At 42.8% G+C, this 17140-nt stretch overlaps 1 protein-coding gene across 5 annotated transcripts in view; it reads left to right on the top strand.

Moving 5' to 3' along the window:
* The window catches only part of PHF2 (PHD finger protein 2), a 184295-nt gene that overhangs the window by 127806 nt on the left and 39349 nt on the right, over window positions 1-17140 (top strand). For all 5 annotated transcript variants that reach the window (XM_074198346.1, XM_074198347.1, XM_074198345.1 and 2 more), the window contains 6 exons: window positions 5792-5933; window positions 9262-9448; window positions 10704-10866; window positions 12138-12225; window positions 13085-13191; window positions 16290-16381. In XM_074198346.1, coding sequence (XP_074054447.1) covers window positions 5792-5933; window positions 9262-9448; window positions 10704-10866; window positions 12138-12225; window positions 13085-13191; window positions 16290-16381 — 779 coding nt within the window. The remainder of the gene's footprint in view (window positions 1-5791; window positions 5934-9261; window positions 9449-10703; window positions 10867-12137; window positions 12226-13084; window positions 13192-16289; window positions 16382-17140) is intronic.

Here is a 17140-nt window from a genome sequence, read left to right on the forward strand (position 1 = left end):
GGGCTCTGCCTTCTAAAGACAAAAACCCCAGTGAGCTTGCATTCTATTCTGGGGTCACAGTCCATGGATGTCTTAGAAGTATACACAATGTATGGAATGTAAGTAATGAACAGTGTATCAAAAAATAAATATAAAGTAATTTTGAGGGAATAAGAGGACTGGTAACTGGCAGGGAGGGGTTGTATCAGAAAATGGTTGTACATGAGTTCTCAAAGGGAGCTTCACCTGGAGGTGAAGAAGGAGAGCATCCCAAGCATGGGGAATGCAGAGGTGTCTAGGTGGAAAATGGAATGTTGTGGGGGGAAGAGCAAGTGGCTAGTGGAGGCTCGAAAATAGAATGAATGGAAAAAATGGGAACTTGGCTATGAGGAGAGATTAGAGGGAGATGATGAGCACTTTTGAAAAAGATTTTTTTTCACTTAAGAAATTCTATAATAATCATTGTAGAATTCCTTATTAGTTATTCTGAGACATTTAAAATTTGATTCAATGTGGCAAACTTCCTTTTACATATAACAATTTTTATTAAGAACTTAATTAAAGGGGTAGCAAGGTGGTGATAATTAGTACCTAGCTGTGTGACCTTGGGTGAGTCACTTACCGTATTGCCTTGCAAAACAAACAAAAAAGAACTTAATAAACATAAAACATAAATATTTTAGAATACATAGAACAGGAAAAGAGGATTATATATAAAACTATGAACTTTTTTACATAACATTTTAAGTGACAATTTATTACTGTGATAACAAAACTGTCCTGCTTGGTTTTTTTCTATGAGACTTTCCTTATGTTTTCTTCTATGTATTTTTAAAACGTTTCAGGTTTTCAGTGATGAAAGATGTTTTCAATGATCTTCCTTCCTTCCTTCCTTCCTTCCTTCCTTCCTTCCTTCCTCCCTTCCTTCCTTCCTTCCTTCCTTCCTTCCTTCCTTCCTTCCTTCCTTCCTTCCTTCCTCCCTTCCTCCCTTCCTCCCTCCCTCCCTCCCTCCTTCCTTCCTCTCTCTTTCATTCCCTTTCCTGTCCCCATCAACTCCATACAGAACTAACTTCTCAGGAACATAATTGCCATATAAAGTGATGTATTTTCATATTACATTTCTTTAGTTCTCCAATTTGTCCATTTTGCTCTTATTTATAGGTCCTATGCCCAGCATAATATTTTTTGGTTTCTTTTTTTTTTTTTGGCTTTTTTATCCTTATTTTTCCAATTAATATTATTTCATTATCCCCTCCCATTTTATATTACACTTTTTTTACATTCATTTTTTAAAAATAATTTTTATGGGCACCTAGGTGCACAGTATTCATTTTTTACAGGATTTTGACTTCCAAATTTTTCTTCCTCATGCTTTCCCCTCTTCTGAAAATGGTAGGCAGTTTGATGAATTTATATAAACAGCTTTATAACATCTTAGGTTTTTTTTTTTGGCAAGGCAATGGGGTTAAGTGACTTGCCCAAGGCCATACAGCTGGGTAATTATTAAGTGTCTGAGGTCAGATTTGAGCTCAGGGCCTCTTGCCTCCAGGGCTGGTGCTCTATCCACTGTGCCACCTAGCCACCCCATCATACCATCTTGATCCAAAATGCAAAGCTTTATTCACCAGGAGGTGAGAGGACTTGTTTCACCTACATTGTAAAATAGCTTATCATTATTGCTTGTACCAACCAGGTGTTTGAAACTCTTGTAGCTCTGATATCCTTGCAGTTCTTTAAACTCTTCCAAGACCTGTCTGGGCCCCTGATCCATAGAGCTAGAAACACTTAAAAATAATTAAACAATAAAAAAGGTGAGAATTATTTGAAAGCTTATTTCTAGTGCAAAGATCTGGCTCAGCTCATCTTTTCTGGGAGGTCAGTGAATCCTGTATTTGTCATGAATTTGTCAGTGGTATCAAACTCAAATAGAAATGGGGAACCACTAATCTATCAGGGTCTCTGTTGGTGCATGTTGACTTGGTTTTAAAATGTAATGTCAACTATGTTAGATTACATTTTTGTTTGTTTTGCTGAATATTTCCCTATTATATAAAGCTTCAAATGACATTTGAATCGGGTGCAAACCTTACTTGGCAGTGTTGATGCCTTGTGTCTGACATCTTTGCCCTAGAGTTGAATTTCACTTTTGGTCATTTGGTGAAGCCTGTGTATGTTCAGACCCCTTCTCAGAATAATGCTTTTGCCTGTGTTCAGAATTGAAGGAAAGCTCAATTTCTTGGTCCACAAACCTCAAGTTAGGTACCCCCAGGTAGGATGTCAACATTCTAGGTTTTGTCCTCATCCTAAGCTATCTCTGGATAGTGAGAGGTGATGCTCTTAAAGTTCTAAAGTTTCAAGTGCATTCTCTGCCCTATCTTGGGTACACCTTTTCAGTAGGAACAGAAGTACTTCTCTGGGTACACTGAAGGACACCTGGGGTACATAGGCCTGCCTTAGATGTTGCTTTGAGTCTAACAAGGGTGTGAAATATGAAGAGGGAACAGAATTTGTGAGTGTGTGTGCCTTGGGAAGGGAAAGGAGAAGAAGGAAAAAGGGAGGCTGGGTCAGGCCTCAAGAAGGTTTGAAGGTCCTGAGACCTTGAAGGCAGGAATTTTACTAACTAGAAGGAAGGAGGGACAACTGCTGCTTCTGGAGAGCACGGCTCAGTCCCCTTTTGAACTGAGGTGCTTGCCTTTGGCTTTTAGAGCTTTAGTTCCATTCATGTTTCAGTGAAATGGAATCTAGTCTCAGTCTAGGTCTGAGCAAAGGAAGTTTTTCTTCCAGGGCAGTAACTCAAGTCCAAGTCTGAATTTTGTTCTCTATAACTTCTTGTTTTCCTCTTTGTCCCATGGCCCCTGGATGACTTCCTTCCAATTCTTATGGCTTATAGGCCCAGGCCTTGGGGAAAAGGTAGGATCCCAAGCTTCTTTAACCATAGCTCAGCCACAACCTTGCTTTTCTTATTCCCCCAGGCACATTTTCTTTTTCTTTCTTTCTTTCCTCCCTCCCTCCCTTCCTTCTTTCCCTTTTCCCTCTTTCATTTCTTTCTCTCTCCCCCCATCTCCCTTTATAGTGATTATTGTAGAATTTCTTAAGTGAATGTTTGTAGAATTGAACTGAAGCAGCATAGTAAAGACTGGAGTAAAGTCATCTTGGAACTGTATAATTGGTTTCTATTTTGCCCTTCATAGTTGCCTTCTCTCTCTGTGCTAAAAGAGAGATGGAGAGAGACAGAGACACAGACACAGACACTTGGAGGGAGACAAAGTCAAAGGGAGAAAGAGAGGAGGAGAGAAGAAAAGAGGGTAGAGAAGGATAATCTGTATCTGGGGTAATAATGACATTCCTGAACTTGAGCCCCAGGAGTTTGCTATTATTTCAAAGATAAAAGACAAATTTCCTCTATTTAAATTCCTTTCTCATTTAACTCTGTCTTATTTTTCCTTGCTGATGTCACATTATTTGCCCTGCTATGTTCCAGTTAATCTGGCTTACTTGATATTTCATTTTCTGGCCCTGTGCCTTTGCACAGACAGTCTTTCATTTTTGGAACATCCTTCTTAATGAATGAATGGATGGATATATTGATAAATAGATGGTTGAATGGACTGATAAATGGATAGATGGATAAATGGATGAATGAATGGAGGGAGGGAGGGATGAATGGATGGACGAATTCATCATTAGCTAGATGGATGGATGAATAGATGGAGGGACAAATATGTGGATGATGGATGAATGGATAGATGAATAGATGGATGTATTGATGAGTGGATAGAGGAAAAATATATGGATGGATGGATGAATGGATGAATATATAGGTGGGTGGATGAATGGATGGATGAATACATGGATAGTTGAATATATGAATGATGGGTGGGTGGATGGTGGATGGTTGGAAGAATGAATATATGAATGGATGAATGGAGGGATGAATATGGATAGAGGAACTGATCAATGAATATATGGATAGATGAATATATAGGTAGTGATTGAATGAATGGATGGATGTATATGTGAATAATGAATGGATGGATGATGGGTGGTTGGAAGAATGAATATATGAATGGATGGATGGATATATAAATGATGAATAGATGGATGATGGGTAGTTGGAAGAACGAATATATGAATGGATGAATGGATGGAGGGATGAATATGGATGGAGGAACTGATCCAGAATGGATGGATGGATGAATATATAGATGGATGGATGAATATATTGATGGATAGATGAATGAATTATAAATGAATGAAAAGACACTTATTTATTAGGGACTTATTATATTTCAAACTCTGTGCTAAGTGCTGAGAACACAGATACAAAGGTAAAGATTTTTTCCTGCCCTCTAGAAGCTTACCTTTTACTGCTCAGATAGGGAAAGTGGTAGCCAGGGAGGGGCACTTTGATTCAGAATTTAGGGAAGGTAGGTGAGGCAATCATGAGTAGACTGACACACTCATGAAATATTGGCACTTGTTTTGATTGTGGCTTGAATTTTCCAAACAGTGTGGGGTGGTTGCACTTGGTCAGCAAGAAGATGGAGAAGGCAGGAAGTGAAGCATGAGTAGATTTTTTTTCACCTGAGAAATGGTCCAAAGGGCAGTCACCAGTTAGGAGAGTGTGGGGTCCTAGGACAGAAGTTCCTTGAGGCCAGGTCTCTAGGGCAGGTGGCAGGGCGGTAGGGAAGGAGACTACTAAGGAAAGGATGGAGTAAATGCCCTTCCTTTTTACCTCTTGTTCTGGGGAGCCCTTTAAGGGATAACTCCAGTATCCAATAATATTAACATTTACTCAGGGTCTGCTCTATGCTAGATACTGTGCTGGGAATTCAAATATGAGTGAACTGGAAGGTATTTCCTGCCCTTGAGGAGCTTCCATTCCAGTAGGGAAGGCAGCAAGTTAGTGTAAGCTGAAAAGGAGAAGAGTGGGGTGGATAGGAATTGCCTGGTGAGGGGATACGATGGAGTTGCTGGCCTGGACACCCTCCCTGGGGTGGTTTCTGGGAGAAGCCCTCAACTCTCCAGTCAGAGGGAGGGGGACCTCAAGAGTTAAACTTACTAGTGACTTGTTTTTATTTCTTCTCTGGTACTTGTTGCTCCTTCCAGTAGAAGGTAAAGTCTCCCGAGGGCAGGATGGTTTTGCTTTTGTCTCTTTTTTAGATGTCATCTGTCACATGGCAGGAATTCAGTAAATGTTTTTATGTCATTGAATTGAATTTCCTCTGACCCTTTTCTCAAAGGGGAGGGATTTTAGGATCCCATTTCTTTGTCTTTGCTAGTCTTCATCATAAACCTGAAAGGAAGGTAAATATTATTGTCTACAGACTGTAGCATAGTAGAACCCAAGCAGGGAGAGCAGTTCCTTTTGACTAGCTGAAAGTCAGTTGTCCAGCTTTGCAAAGAGTCATTGGCTCAGGATGGTCCTCCCTGGCCAGCATATCTTGAGGTGACCTCCTTAGAGGGTGAGGTAGCACCCTGGGTTTTTACCTTACTCTACAAGCTTGGTGGGGATTTGGGGGGGGGGTAGAATTAGAATCTAGAGCCCTGGAATCCCATCCATCAGGTCTCATTGCTTCTCCTTCTAGCATCTTTGTATGGTGCATTTGTGGGCCCTGTGTTTCTTGGCAGCCACGCCAGAGATCAGTGCCCATCTAAAACAGCAGCCTGGTGAACAGTGTTGGGCAGGATGTCGAGTTCCTTTTTCTTCCAGTATGGCTTAAACTAGTTGGCCTCATTCAGTGGTCTCCTCTCTGGGCAGACCTGATTTTTAGAGACAGAGGGCTTATCTTCTTTTGCTTGAATTCTACAGGCCCAGAGAGGAGTGTGGATGTGACTGATGTCACCAAACAGAAAGACTGCAAGATGAAGCTGAAGGAGTTTGTGGATTACTACTACAGTACCAACCGGAAACGTGTCCTCAATGTCACCAACCTGGAGTTTTCTGACACCAGGTGAGCCAACCTTGCCCAGAGAGCTTTAGTGGAGAACTCAGAAGCATCTCTGACAATGAGTAACTGAGTGACACTGGATTTCTGGACATTGTTTCCCCAGTGCTTGCTTAGCAGTAGTGTAATTTCTTGTTCTTCTCTGTTACCTCTTGAGTGAGGTGAGCGGCATTGGCCATAGAGGCCAGATGCTGATCTTAGAGTTGGGATGAGTTGCCTGGGTCCAGATTGTATCTTAACACTTCACTGGTTGTGTGACCTAGAGCAAGACCACTAACCACTTTGATCCTCCAATCATTCTCCGTAAAATGAGGATGTTGGAGTAGATGACCTTTACATTCTTTTCCAACTCACTCTACGATCCTGTGATTTCAGTGGAAGGGACAATTTGTTCCTCCCTATTATCTTTCCCTACCTTTTCCTCTGAAGGAAAGTTAGCAGGTGAATGCTTGGTCCTAGAAATAGGGGAGGGAAGTTTTTGAATGGGACATTTTGACCTGTGGAAAAACTTCCTAAGATTTAGATCTGTCTCAGGTGGTAGAGTTCCCTCATTGCAGTCCTTCAAACAGAGACTGAGTGACTTGCCTTTGACAGGAATGCTTTAGAGGCAATTCTTATTGGGGTCTAGATGGTTGATGAGACTTCAAATATTCCTTCCAATTCCAGGGTTAATTATCGAGTGGGAACCTTCAGTCTATGGGTTGCCTCAGGTTTGGAGCTGTAGCCATGGTGGATAGCCTTGTGATGTGGGCTGCTCAGTAATTCACTGAGAGATGGGAGGCACTGTCTCTTGTTTCCTCCTTAGATAAAAATGGCAAAATTAGGATGTTGGCCAGATTTCTCCTTGCCACCGCTATATAACCTCTTCTTGTCATTCCATTGTTACTATTATAGCCCAGAAAGTTCTCAGGGACCCATACTTCTCTCTGCTACCAGAATCTCCCACTAGGCTTTAGGCTGATGACCGCTGATAGTTCTCTGGGCTAGAGATCATTTTTCTTTCCCCTTAGCAGAGCCTTTCCTTTATTAAGATTCTAATAATCTATTTTATACTAAGGTACCCTTGAATGATAACAACATATTACATGATCCCTTCTAAGAGAATTGGCATCTCAACCAGGTGCAAGATTCAGATGGTAGAACTAAATTGAATCTCTGGAAGTCAGAGAGACAGATTGATTGAAACCAGGATTTCTTAACCCAAGGTCTGTGTCTGTTGATAGATTTCATGGCAGTCCATGAACTTGAATGGTCAAACAAATTTTATCTTTATTTCAAGTAATTTCTTTTGTGATCCTATACATTTTATTTATTTTTGCATTTAAAAATGTTATTTGAAGGTATATATGACCCCAAAACAGTAAAGGATACTCAGGAAAGGGAGCTGTGGTATGGTTCCAGGTTTTTCTTCAATTTCGATGTTACACAATGCAAATCTCTTCAAAATGTAACAAGCCCATTAGCAATTATTTAGCAAGTATCTGCTGTATTCTCAGTCCTGTGGGGAAGACAAGAGCAGCAGGTTATAGGAGGTAATGTGCTATTCAGGCAAGAGGATTGATCCAGGTAAGAGGCAAGAGACCTAGGGTCCAGTCATGGACTGACTTCTAGTAATTGTATGATCTTGGACCTTCTGACCTGCCATTTCCTCCTCTTTAAAATAAGCCAGTGGGTGGGCAGGTTGGTGGCAAAGTGGATAGAACACAGGCCCTGAGTTCAAATCCAGCTTCAAATACTTTCTAGCTGTGTGACCTTGGCCAAGTCACTTAAGCCCCAGATGCCTCAAGAAAGAAAGAAACAAAGAAAGAGAAGGAAAGAAGGAAGGAAAGAAAGAAGGAAGGAAGGAGAGAGAAAGATAATTAGCCACTGGAACTCTGTGAGCTGTAAGGTCCCTTCTCTGCTCCAAGCCCTGTTTTCTTTTCTTGGGAGCTTATCCTTTATTGGTTGGGGAAATCAGACTTAAACTGTGTGAACCAGAGGCAGTTAGGTGGCTCAGTGGATAGAGCACCAGCCCTGGAGTCAGGAGGACCTGAGTTCAAATCCAACCTCAGACACATAATAATTACTTAGCTGTGTGACCTTAATCACTTAACCTCATTGCCTTGTTAAAAAAAAAAAAAAAACAAAACTGTGAACCACACAATACAATTCTAGGGGAAATTTTGTCTATGTGTAAGCTAAGGGTGCTGGCAGATTGAGAAGGAGATAATTCTCCAAAAAGAATATGGATTCAGTCTGAGGGTCTGAGGTTCAAGTCTTAAATGCATGTCTTTTTGATACAGCCCTCCAGTTCTCTGAGGTAATCCACCTATTGCTAGAGAGGAAGGACTTGGGGAAGATGCCTTGGTAGATGCTTCATATGTTTGCAGCCGGGCTAGCATAGTAAAGAGGCAACACATTGAACATGCTCTTACCAAAAGGAAAAGGGAATCCAATCTAGAGGGCTATAAGATGGTGCCACTTTTTCTTCACAGGCATTGCTTCCCACTTGGCTTGCCAGTGTGGGCTGGATTTCTCATCACTTGTGTAGTGATTAGACATCTTTTCAGAGAGGAATTTCATATTTTTTTTTAGAGGCAGCAATAGAACAAAATCTTTATTCTGTGGGTCAGGTGGAACTGTCCTGGATGGGAGGCAAGGATGGCACCTCCTCTGAGATATGTGATGTCTTGCCCAGGATGATGAAGTTTGAATTGAATGAAAGTTTCCATACTTTCTTGCTCATATTTTAATTGAGAGATAGACTAACCCAGATTTTGACATGAAACAGAAACAACAGGGAAGAGCTGGGAGCTTGAAGAACAGATGCTGTCGTTTAAAAGACACCGAAAATGCCCCATGTTGTGTAGGGGGGGATAAACAACAATCTTTCTTTTCATTGCTATAATGCTCAAAACAAAACACATATTTAGGCCAAGATGGAAACTGTTGCCTTACAAGACTCCAAGAGAACAGACTTCTTGGGGAAAGATTCTCCCCCCCATAATGAGACTCTCTCACAGTAAATAATGTTCCATGGTTAGCAAAGCACTTTATACATATATTATTGAAGCCCTGTGAGGAACTGGCTCTTAGATTCATTTTCCAGTTGAACTCTGAACCTCAAAGAAGGAATGTGACTTGCCCGGGGTCACCCAGCTGGGCCTGTGTCCAAGCCTTCTGAACTCCAAAGTCTGGTGTTCTTGTTTATATGTCAATCCTGCCTTGTCAACAAGGCAAGTCTCCCAAGGGAATAAGCTTTTCAGTGCCTTCCTCTTCCTTTCCCCCCATGCTCACTACATCTTACTTTATTTTAGTTTTTCACTGAATCATCTTTTCATTCTTCTGCCTTCAGAATGTCCAGCTTTGTAGAACCTCCGGAGATTGTGAAAAAGTTATCCTGGGTAGAAAACTATTGGCCCGATGATGCCTTACTGGCCAAGCCCAAAGTGACCAAGTATTGCCTCATCTGTGTGAAGGACAGTTATACTGACTTCCACATAGACTCTGGAGGGGCCTCAGCCTGGTACCATGTACTCAAGGTAAGCCTTCCTGCCGACTGGCCAAAGGGCACCTAACCTGTAGGTGAGGACTAGAGGAGATGTGGTAAGATGTGATAGGTGATGGAATTGTGCAGATCAATGAGACAGGAGCTCTAATCATGGGAACCTCCATCTGCATGTGAAGGCTTCCTGGAAGAAGTGGGCCTCACATTGGGTTTTGAGTAATTGTTGAATTTGGCCATAAAGAAAAATAGCCCATCTTTGGTCATCAGCACTGTTTGGAGGCAGCCAAGAATCTAGGTGTTGGATGGAAACTCACCTGGCTTGAGATTGTCAAAGACCTTTCTTAGCTTTAAAACTTGGGTGCTAGATCCTTCACGAAGTTGCTCCTGACATTTCTCAGTCTTTCCTGACAGTGGCCTCTTTAGGAGCAGCTAGGTGGTGCAATGGATAGCACTGGCCCCAAGTCAAATCTGGCCTCAGAGATTTAATACTTACTAGCTGTGTGACTTTGGGTGGATCACTTAACTCCATTACCTTGGGGAAAAAGGGAAAAAAAAGAAAGTGGCCTTTCTCTCCTCAGCTTTCTCACAGCCTTTTCCTAGGCCTCTCTTTTGCTTGTATCATAGCTCTTTATGGTTGTGTCCTTTGCCCATTAGTCTGTAAACTTCTTGAGAGCACAGCCCATGTGTTTATCCCTATATCCTGTCCTTATTACAGAGCCCTACACCTAATAGGCATTTCATAAAAAGCCTGTTTGGGGGGCCACACTTGAAAGAATGCTGGGCTTGAAGTCAGGAAGAACTGAGTTCAAATCCTGTTTTAGATACTGGCAATGTTATCTTAAACAGGTCACTTACCTGCCCTAAGAATTAGTTTCCTCCTTTGTAAAAATAAGGATGATATTCACCTCAGAGGACAGGTGAGGATCAGATAAGAGAACATGTTGGATGTAGCTTTGCAAACCTTAAAGAGCCATGTAAAGGAAACTATTATTAGCAGAAGTGTCATAATTGTTATTATTATTAATCTACCTGCTTGGACATCTGGGAAGTCTACATGGAAGACGATGAAGGAATTAAATTTTCTAGGAAACCTCAAGTCTCTTCCAAATCAATCTTTGGAGCATATGACACCCCAAGTTGGGTTGCTCAAGGCCTCATGTATGTTTTCACAGTGCACACAATGCTATGAGGAATTTCTTCAATTGTAGGAATATTTGGAGTTCAATCTTATCACATCTAATAACCTGGAAAATGATCAGTTCTCCCTAATGATGCTTTTTCTTGATCAGGGAGAAAAGATCTTTTATCTCATCAAACCAGCCTCCGCGAATCTCTCTCTGTATGAGCGATGGCAGTCGGCGGCCAATCACAGTGAGATGTTTTTTGCTGACCAAGTGGATAAATGTTATAAGTGTACGGTGAAGCAAGGCCAGACGCTCTTCATTCCTTCAGGTAGGTCAGCCACTAGAGTGGAACTACTGGTTGGGAAAGGAAAGTCCCTCTTGACCTTGGTCCTCTTCCTCCTCCCCCTCTTCTTTCTCACTCCCCATATCAGACTGACCCCTCAGTCTTGTGATGTTCCATGACGCCTGCTCCATGGTCACTCCCATGCTCTCTCCATATCACCTGCATGTGGGGTCCATGCCACGTCAGTCTCTCACCAGATGTGGGTACATTTGGATGAAAGAGGTGACAAGCCAAGGCTGAGGGGGCCCTATTTCATTGGGTTTTGAGTAGAGAGAACAGCCATAGTTTACAAAGGGAACCATACTTCTGTTATTTAAAAAAAACAACAAAACCACCATTAAGATCACTGCTCCTGGGGGCGGCTAGGTGGTGCGGTGGATAGAGCACTGGCCCTGGAGTCAGGAGTACCTGGGTTCAAATCTGGTCTCAGACACTTAATAATTACCTAGCTGTGTGGCCTTGGGCAAGATACTTAACCCCATTGACTTGCAAAAACCTTAAAAGAAAAAAAAAAGATCATTGCTCATTCCTGCCAAAGTTGAAACCCTCCATTGAATGCCAACCTAGTATAACTCTCCCTGCCAATAGGTAACTGAACCCTGCCCTCAGGGGTTAAGCTAAACCAAGCTATAGGGGGGAGGGTTGTGGGTCTACCAGTTGCCTAAGCAGCTGGCACTATCCTCAATGCCCCTGGCTGTTGTCCCTGAACAGTGGGCCTGACTGATCCCCCCACATACAGAGCCTAAGGAAGGGCCCAAGGGAAGCTGCCTGCGCAGGGCTCCCTTCTTGCCTGTGTGTTCACTGAGGGGGCCGGGGGGTGTTGTGGAAGAGTGTCAGTCTTCTAGCCTGGCTCTGTTTGTTACTAGTTGTCTGTGGCCTGGATGGGTGACTTACCCTCTCACCTCCAAAACAAAGGGGTTGGACAGGATGACCTCTTGGTTCTAAAGTTCTCCCTGGGCCTGGTCCTCTCTGCCTCCTCCCCAGGTAGGGTGGTGCTCTGATTTGGACTCCCACCTTGCAGTCAGTGTATTTTCCCAGAGATGCCCAATTGGCCCTGGATCCTAGGTAGAACTGAAGCTTGCAGACACACCCCATGATAAACAGCTGATAACAGGGCTAGGCTCCTCTCCTGACCAGGCCTGAGATGGGACTGCGAAGCCCACCTTGCATCTTGGAGGGTGTTTGTGGGAGGCCCTGTCCTGTTGCTCTGGAGGTGGGAGGGCCCACAGACACCTGCCTTTCTTCCTCTCTTGTAGGTTGGATATATGCAACACTAACCCCTGTAGACTGTCTGGCATTTTCAGGACATTTCCTTCACAGCCTGAGTATTGAAATGCAGATGAGGTATTGTGCTTCAAGTGTTTATTAATAATGTGCTCCCCCTCCCTTTCTGTGCTCCCCTCCTCTCTCCTCCCCCAAGGCCCTGCTTCTGATTCTCCCTGGAAACTGTTGCTATGCATTTGGAAAACTGTGGAGTCTGGTCACTTAGGGTTTGGCCCTTTTGCCACAGATTGAACTGTGAGGGCCACTTTCAATTCCTGAAATAATAATGGGGTTTCCTCTTCAATCAGCCTTCCCAGGCCCCCCAAGGGAAAACCTTCTCTTAGGAATTATAGGGATCTTAAGGGGAACAGCCCCCCAGGGGAATATCCAGCTTATCTAGTAGGAAGGAAGGGAGGAAAGGAGAAAGGATGGAAGGGAGGAAAGGAGAAAGGAGAAAGGAAGGGAGGAAAGGAGAAAGGAGGAAGGAGGAAGAAAGGGAGGAAAGGAGAAAGGAAGGAAGGGAGGAAAGAAGAAAGGAGGGAGGAAGCTGCTTTCCAAGGTTCCTGTTTAGTTCTCAGAGGGGCTCAAAGCTCAAAGCCTCCCTTCCCCAACAGCCAGCCTCAGTGTCTCATTACTCTGCCACTCCATATTTTGTCTGCCAGTCCAGCATGCATGCCATGCCCTCCAGAACCAATGGCCACCCAAGCAACTTAATCCCCAGCATTCATTACATGTTGTTTCAACGCTGGACTGTGAGGTGCCAGCTCAGTTGACCAGAACTCAATCCCGAGCCTGATGGTGAAGCCATACAGCATTTGCATTTCTCTGTCTCCCGGCTGTAGTTTTAGCAGGGCCTGACCGCTGCGGGCCGACCTTACTGTTAGTTACTGCACTTGCCTGTGACTCATGACACTGAAGTACATTTTGCTTTGGATCGCAGAGCGTATGAAGTGGAAAGAAGATTGAAGGTCGGCAGTCTAACCCAGTTTCCCAACTTTGAAACTGCCTGCTGGTATATGGGGAAGTATCTGCTAGAGACGTTCAAAGGTAGAGAACTGTTCCTTGGTTGGTTTGTGAAATGGGGCTCCTGCTTGGATGTGGGGTCATTCTCTGCTAGCCAAATCCTTGTGCTTCCCCAAGTCCAGGCCCTTCCTACTTCTGCAGCTAGACAAAAGTAATGATGATAACGGCAGCAACAATAAGAATGATGGTGATAATGATGAGTCCTAAGATTTCTACAGCTCTTATTATATGGCAGACACTACCAAGAACTTTATTATTATTATTATTATCATCTCTTGATTATCACAACTACCCTGGGGGGTGTTGTTATTATCTCCAATTTACAGATGGAGAAACTGAGGCAGACAGAAAATTAAGTGACTTCTTACCCAGAGTCACCCATCTAGTAAATGACTGCAGCTGAATTTAAACTCCCCTCTTGCTGATTCCAGGTCCTGCAGTCTATGGACTGAGCATTGGTGAGGGGGAGCTTTAGTTCTGGTTCTGACTTTGATTCAGTCGAGATCCTGAGGCAAGTTCCTTACCCCTTCAGGCCTTTGTTCACCTGTAAAACAGGACTGATAATATTGTATTTAAGTGATAGGACTGTTTTTCAGGAGCAAATAATAAACTCAATGGGGAAGCAACTAGAATGACTATGTTTGGGGGATGGAGGAGATTTTCAATGAATTTGTGGAGATACTTTTGTTTCCCAAGGGAATTCACTGACTTGAGTAACTTATACCTAGAATTTGGTATCCAGAATTTCATTTATGGCAGTGTTTATATTTTTTAAATGTTAAAAATATGTGGCACTCCCTGTTCAAGTATTTCAATTTCCCGAGCAGGGACTGGAATTGGGGGGTCCCCTACATCTAGCCCAGTGTTTCTCAGGGAAGAAGACTAGGTTTTATATTTATGAATTTTCTTCTCAGTCAAGACCTTTCTAGGAAGTGGACTCCAGGTCAATATGCAAAGAGCATAATGGGGCAAAAATTGGGGAGCATTTTGGTAGAACTAGCGACACTCCGCTCACAGCTGGATCTGTTTGGTTGATGGGAATTATGCTAGTGTCTTATATAAAGAGACAACCTGGTGGACAGAATGGAACCCAATAATAATGCTCCAAAGCAAGGCAGGGGGAAACCTTTTTTCTGCCAGGGGCCATCTGGATATTTCTAACATGATTTGTGAGCTATATTTGGTCAAACATTTAATTAATTCACCCTAAAAAGCACCTAGATTTATTGAATTTTGAGTCCCTGACTGCAGTTATCCTGGTAATGCCAGACCAATATGACTCTAGAGAAAAAAAGACCTTAGTCCTTGTCCTGGCCCTGCCACTAACTCACTGTGTGACTTTGAGCACGCAGTTTTCCCTCTCAGTCCCTAAATTTTCATCATGTGTAAAATGGGGACACTATAGCTTATTCTACCTACCTTCAAAAAGTTGGCATGAAATTAAATGAGATTGCTTAAATATGAAATACTTTGTATACTCTGTGAAGCTAACATTTTTCAAACAGTTTCTTTAACACTTGAAGATTTATAGAATGCTTTTCTCAAAATAACCCAGTCCAACAAGAGAGGTAGAGCCAATCTTATCGCTGTTTTATAGCTAAAGGCAAGACTCTGACACCCACCAGGCCAGGGGGGGGTCTCAGGGCTAATCCAGGGGCCATTTCTAAGTTTGATTTTGCCTTTTGATGCCTGGGGGGTGGGGGGACTTCCAGCCCTGGGGAGAAGGAGCACTTTTAGATTTCAAAGATAATGTAAATGAAACTTTTAAGATTTTAAGATTCCTTTTGGACCTAGTTAAAAACCTTTGCCATCAAAGCCTCCTCAAGGCAGCTTTTGTCTGTGGTGCTTGGCCAGGCCCTTCAGGTGCAGAATTCTCTCCAAAACATGGATAGTTACATGGGGTCAAGAAAGGGTATTTGAATAACAAGAAAACAGCATTTGTAGAGTTTATGCCTACACTGGAAGAAGGCTGTATCATTGGATGGCTCAGTGGATAGAACATTGGACCTAGAGTTGAGTTCAAATTCTGCCTCAGACATTTATTAGCTGGGTGATCTTAGGCAAGTCACTTAACCTCTGTCTGCTTCATTTTTTCATCTGTAAGATAGAGATGATGATAGCAGTATCTCTGAGAGTGAGGAAGGCCCATAAGGATATGTAGAGATAATATTTGTAAAAAGCTTTATAGATTTTTTAAGTGAATATGCACAAGTTTAAATAAAAATAGAAAGCAATTTGGTTTACAAAAGCATTTGTGTTATAATTACTTTAAATAACAGAGTCTCCAGTCACCCTCCAAGTCATTTGAAATATATCTTATGCTTTGGTGAGCTGGGGTAGGGGCTGCTTCATTATGTTATCACTCTCTTATTTGCCCTCCTTCCAAGTGCTAGGGCAACTGGGTGGTGTAATGGATATAACATCAGTCCTGAAATCAGGAGGACTTAAGTTCAAATTTGACCTTAGATACTTGACACTAGCAAGGTGACCCTGGGCAAGTCACTTAACCCTGATTCCTTGAATCTGGGGCCATCTCCAGACATCTGATCCATAGCCAGCCACTGGACCAGATGACTCTGGAGGAGAAAATGAGGCTGATGACTTAGCACAACTCCCCCACTCAAATCCAATTCACTTGCATGTCATGGTATCACCTTTGAGAGCGAAGGACAATCATCATCATCATCATCATCATCATCATCATCATCATCATCATCATCATCATCATTATCCAAATGATACAATTCCTTGGAGTATGGCGGAGCAAATTAAGTGCTTTGCAAATCTTAAAGCATATATAAATGTTGTTGATATTATTGTTACTTATTATTATGTGAAAGGGGTTATGTGGTTTGAACAGTGAGATCTGGGGGAAGAAAACTCACTTCCTGCTAGTCAGGGAATGCTTCCTGGAGGAGGTAGAATTTTACCAGCTATTTCAGTAATGAATAGACAAAGACTTCATTGAGGTGGGGAGGACTGGGACTAGACAAACTGTGTCTGCCAGGTTATCTACTTCTCTTATGGTGAGGAGGGTCCAGGGGATGGGGTAGACCAGGAAGTAGTGACTTGCTAGGTAGAGCTGTTTCTATGGGAGCTGATTAAACAATTCCTTTCCTTAGGGTCACACAAATCTGGTAAGCAGCCATCTCTCCATTTAGTCCAGGGAGCTAAAATACTGAACGGTGCATTCAGGTCCTGGACTAAAAAGCAGGTAAGGCAGCATCTTTGTTCCCATGGTATGAAGGTGTGGGGACCAGATAGGGAAACCTACCAGGTTGGGGGTGTGGGGGGGGTTGGAGTGTGGAGCCTGGAGATGGGTTCTTGCCTTCAAGTATCCTAAGGCTTCTCATGTGGAAGGACTCCACTGCTTCTGCTTGGGCCCCATGGATAGAATTAGGAGAAATGGGGGGGGGGAGTCAAAAGGAAGAACTTCCTAATAATTAGACTGGTTTGCAAATGGAAATGGGCTGGGTCTCTGTCCCTGGAAGTATTCCAGAATTGTTGGGAATACCATAGAGGGGATTCAGGCTTTGAGGGGCACTGGAAGATATTTTAACAACTTTGGACAATATATGACTTTTGAAGTTGCTTGCAAATCTGGGATTCCTGAAGAAGAACTGGTAGGGGCAGTGTGGTATAGTGGACAGAGCATGGAATCTGGTCAGATGATTTCAGTTTCATCTTATGGTTCATTTTTTTACTGCCTGGTATAACCTATGGGCAAGTCAATGTAGCAGAGCCTCAGTTTCCCCATCTGTAAAATGAGGGAGTTGGACTAGCTAATTGCCGACTTCCCCTCTCAGGCTAATCTGGTAATCAGGTATTTTTTTCTATATGTAATAAAATAACAATCAGCAGTGAGTCTGTCCAAGAAACATAACACTGATACAGGATATTGGGACGGTACCATACCATGACCCAGGTCCACTTTATAGAGTTCATCAGTCACCACTATACTCATTCTAATTCA

Source organism: Macrotis lagotis, chromosome 8, assembly GCF_037893015.1.
Source record: "Macrotis lagotis isolate mMagLag1 chromosome 8, bilby.v1.9.chrom.fasta, whole genome shotgun sequence".
NCBI classification, from domain to species: Eukaryota; Metazoa; Chordata; class Mammalia; order Peramelemorphia; family Peramelidae; genus Macrotis; species Macrotis lagotis.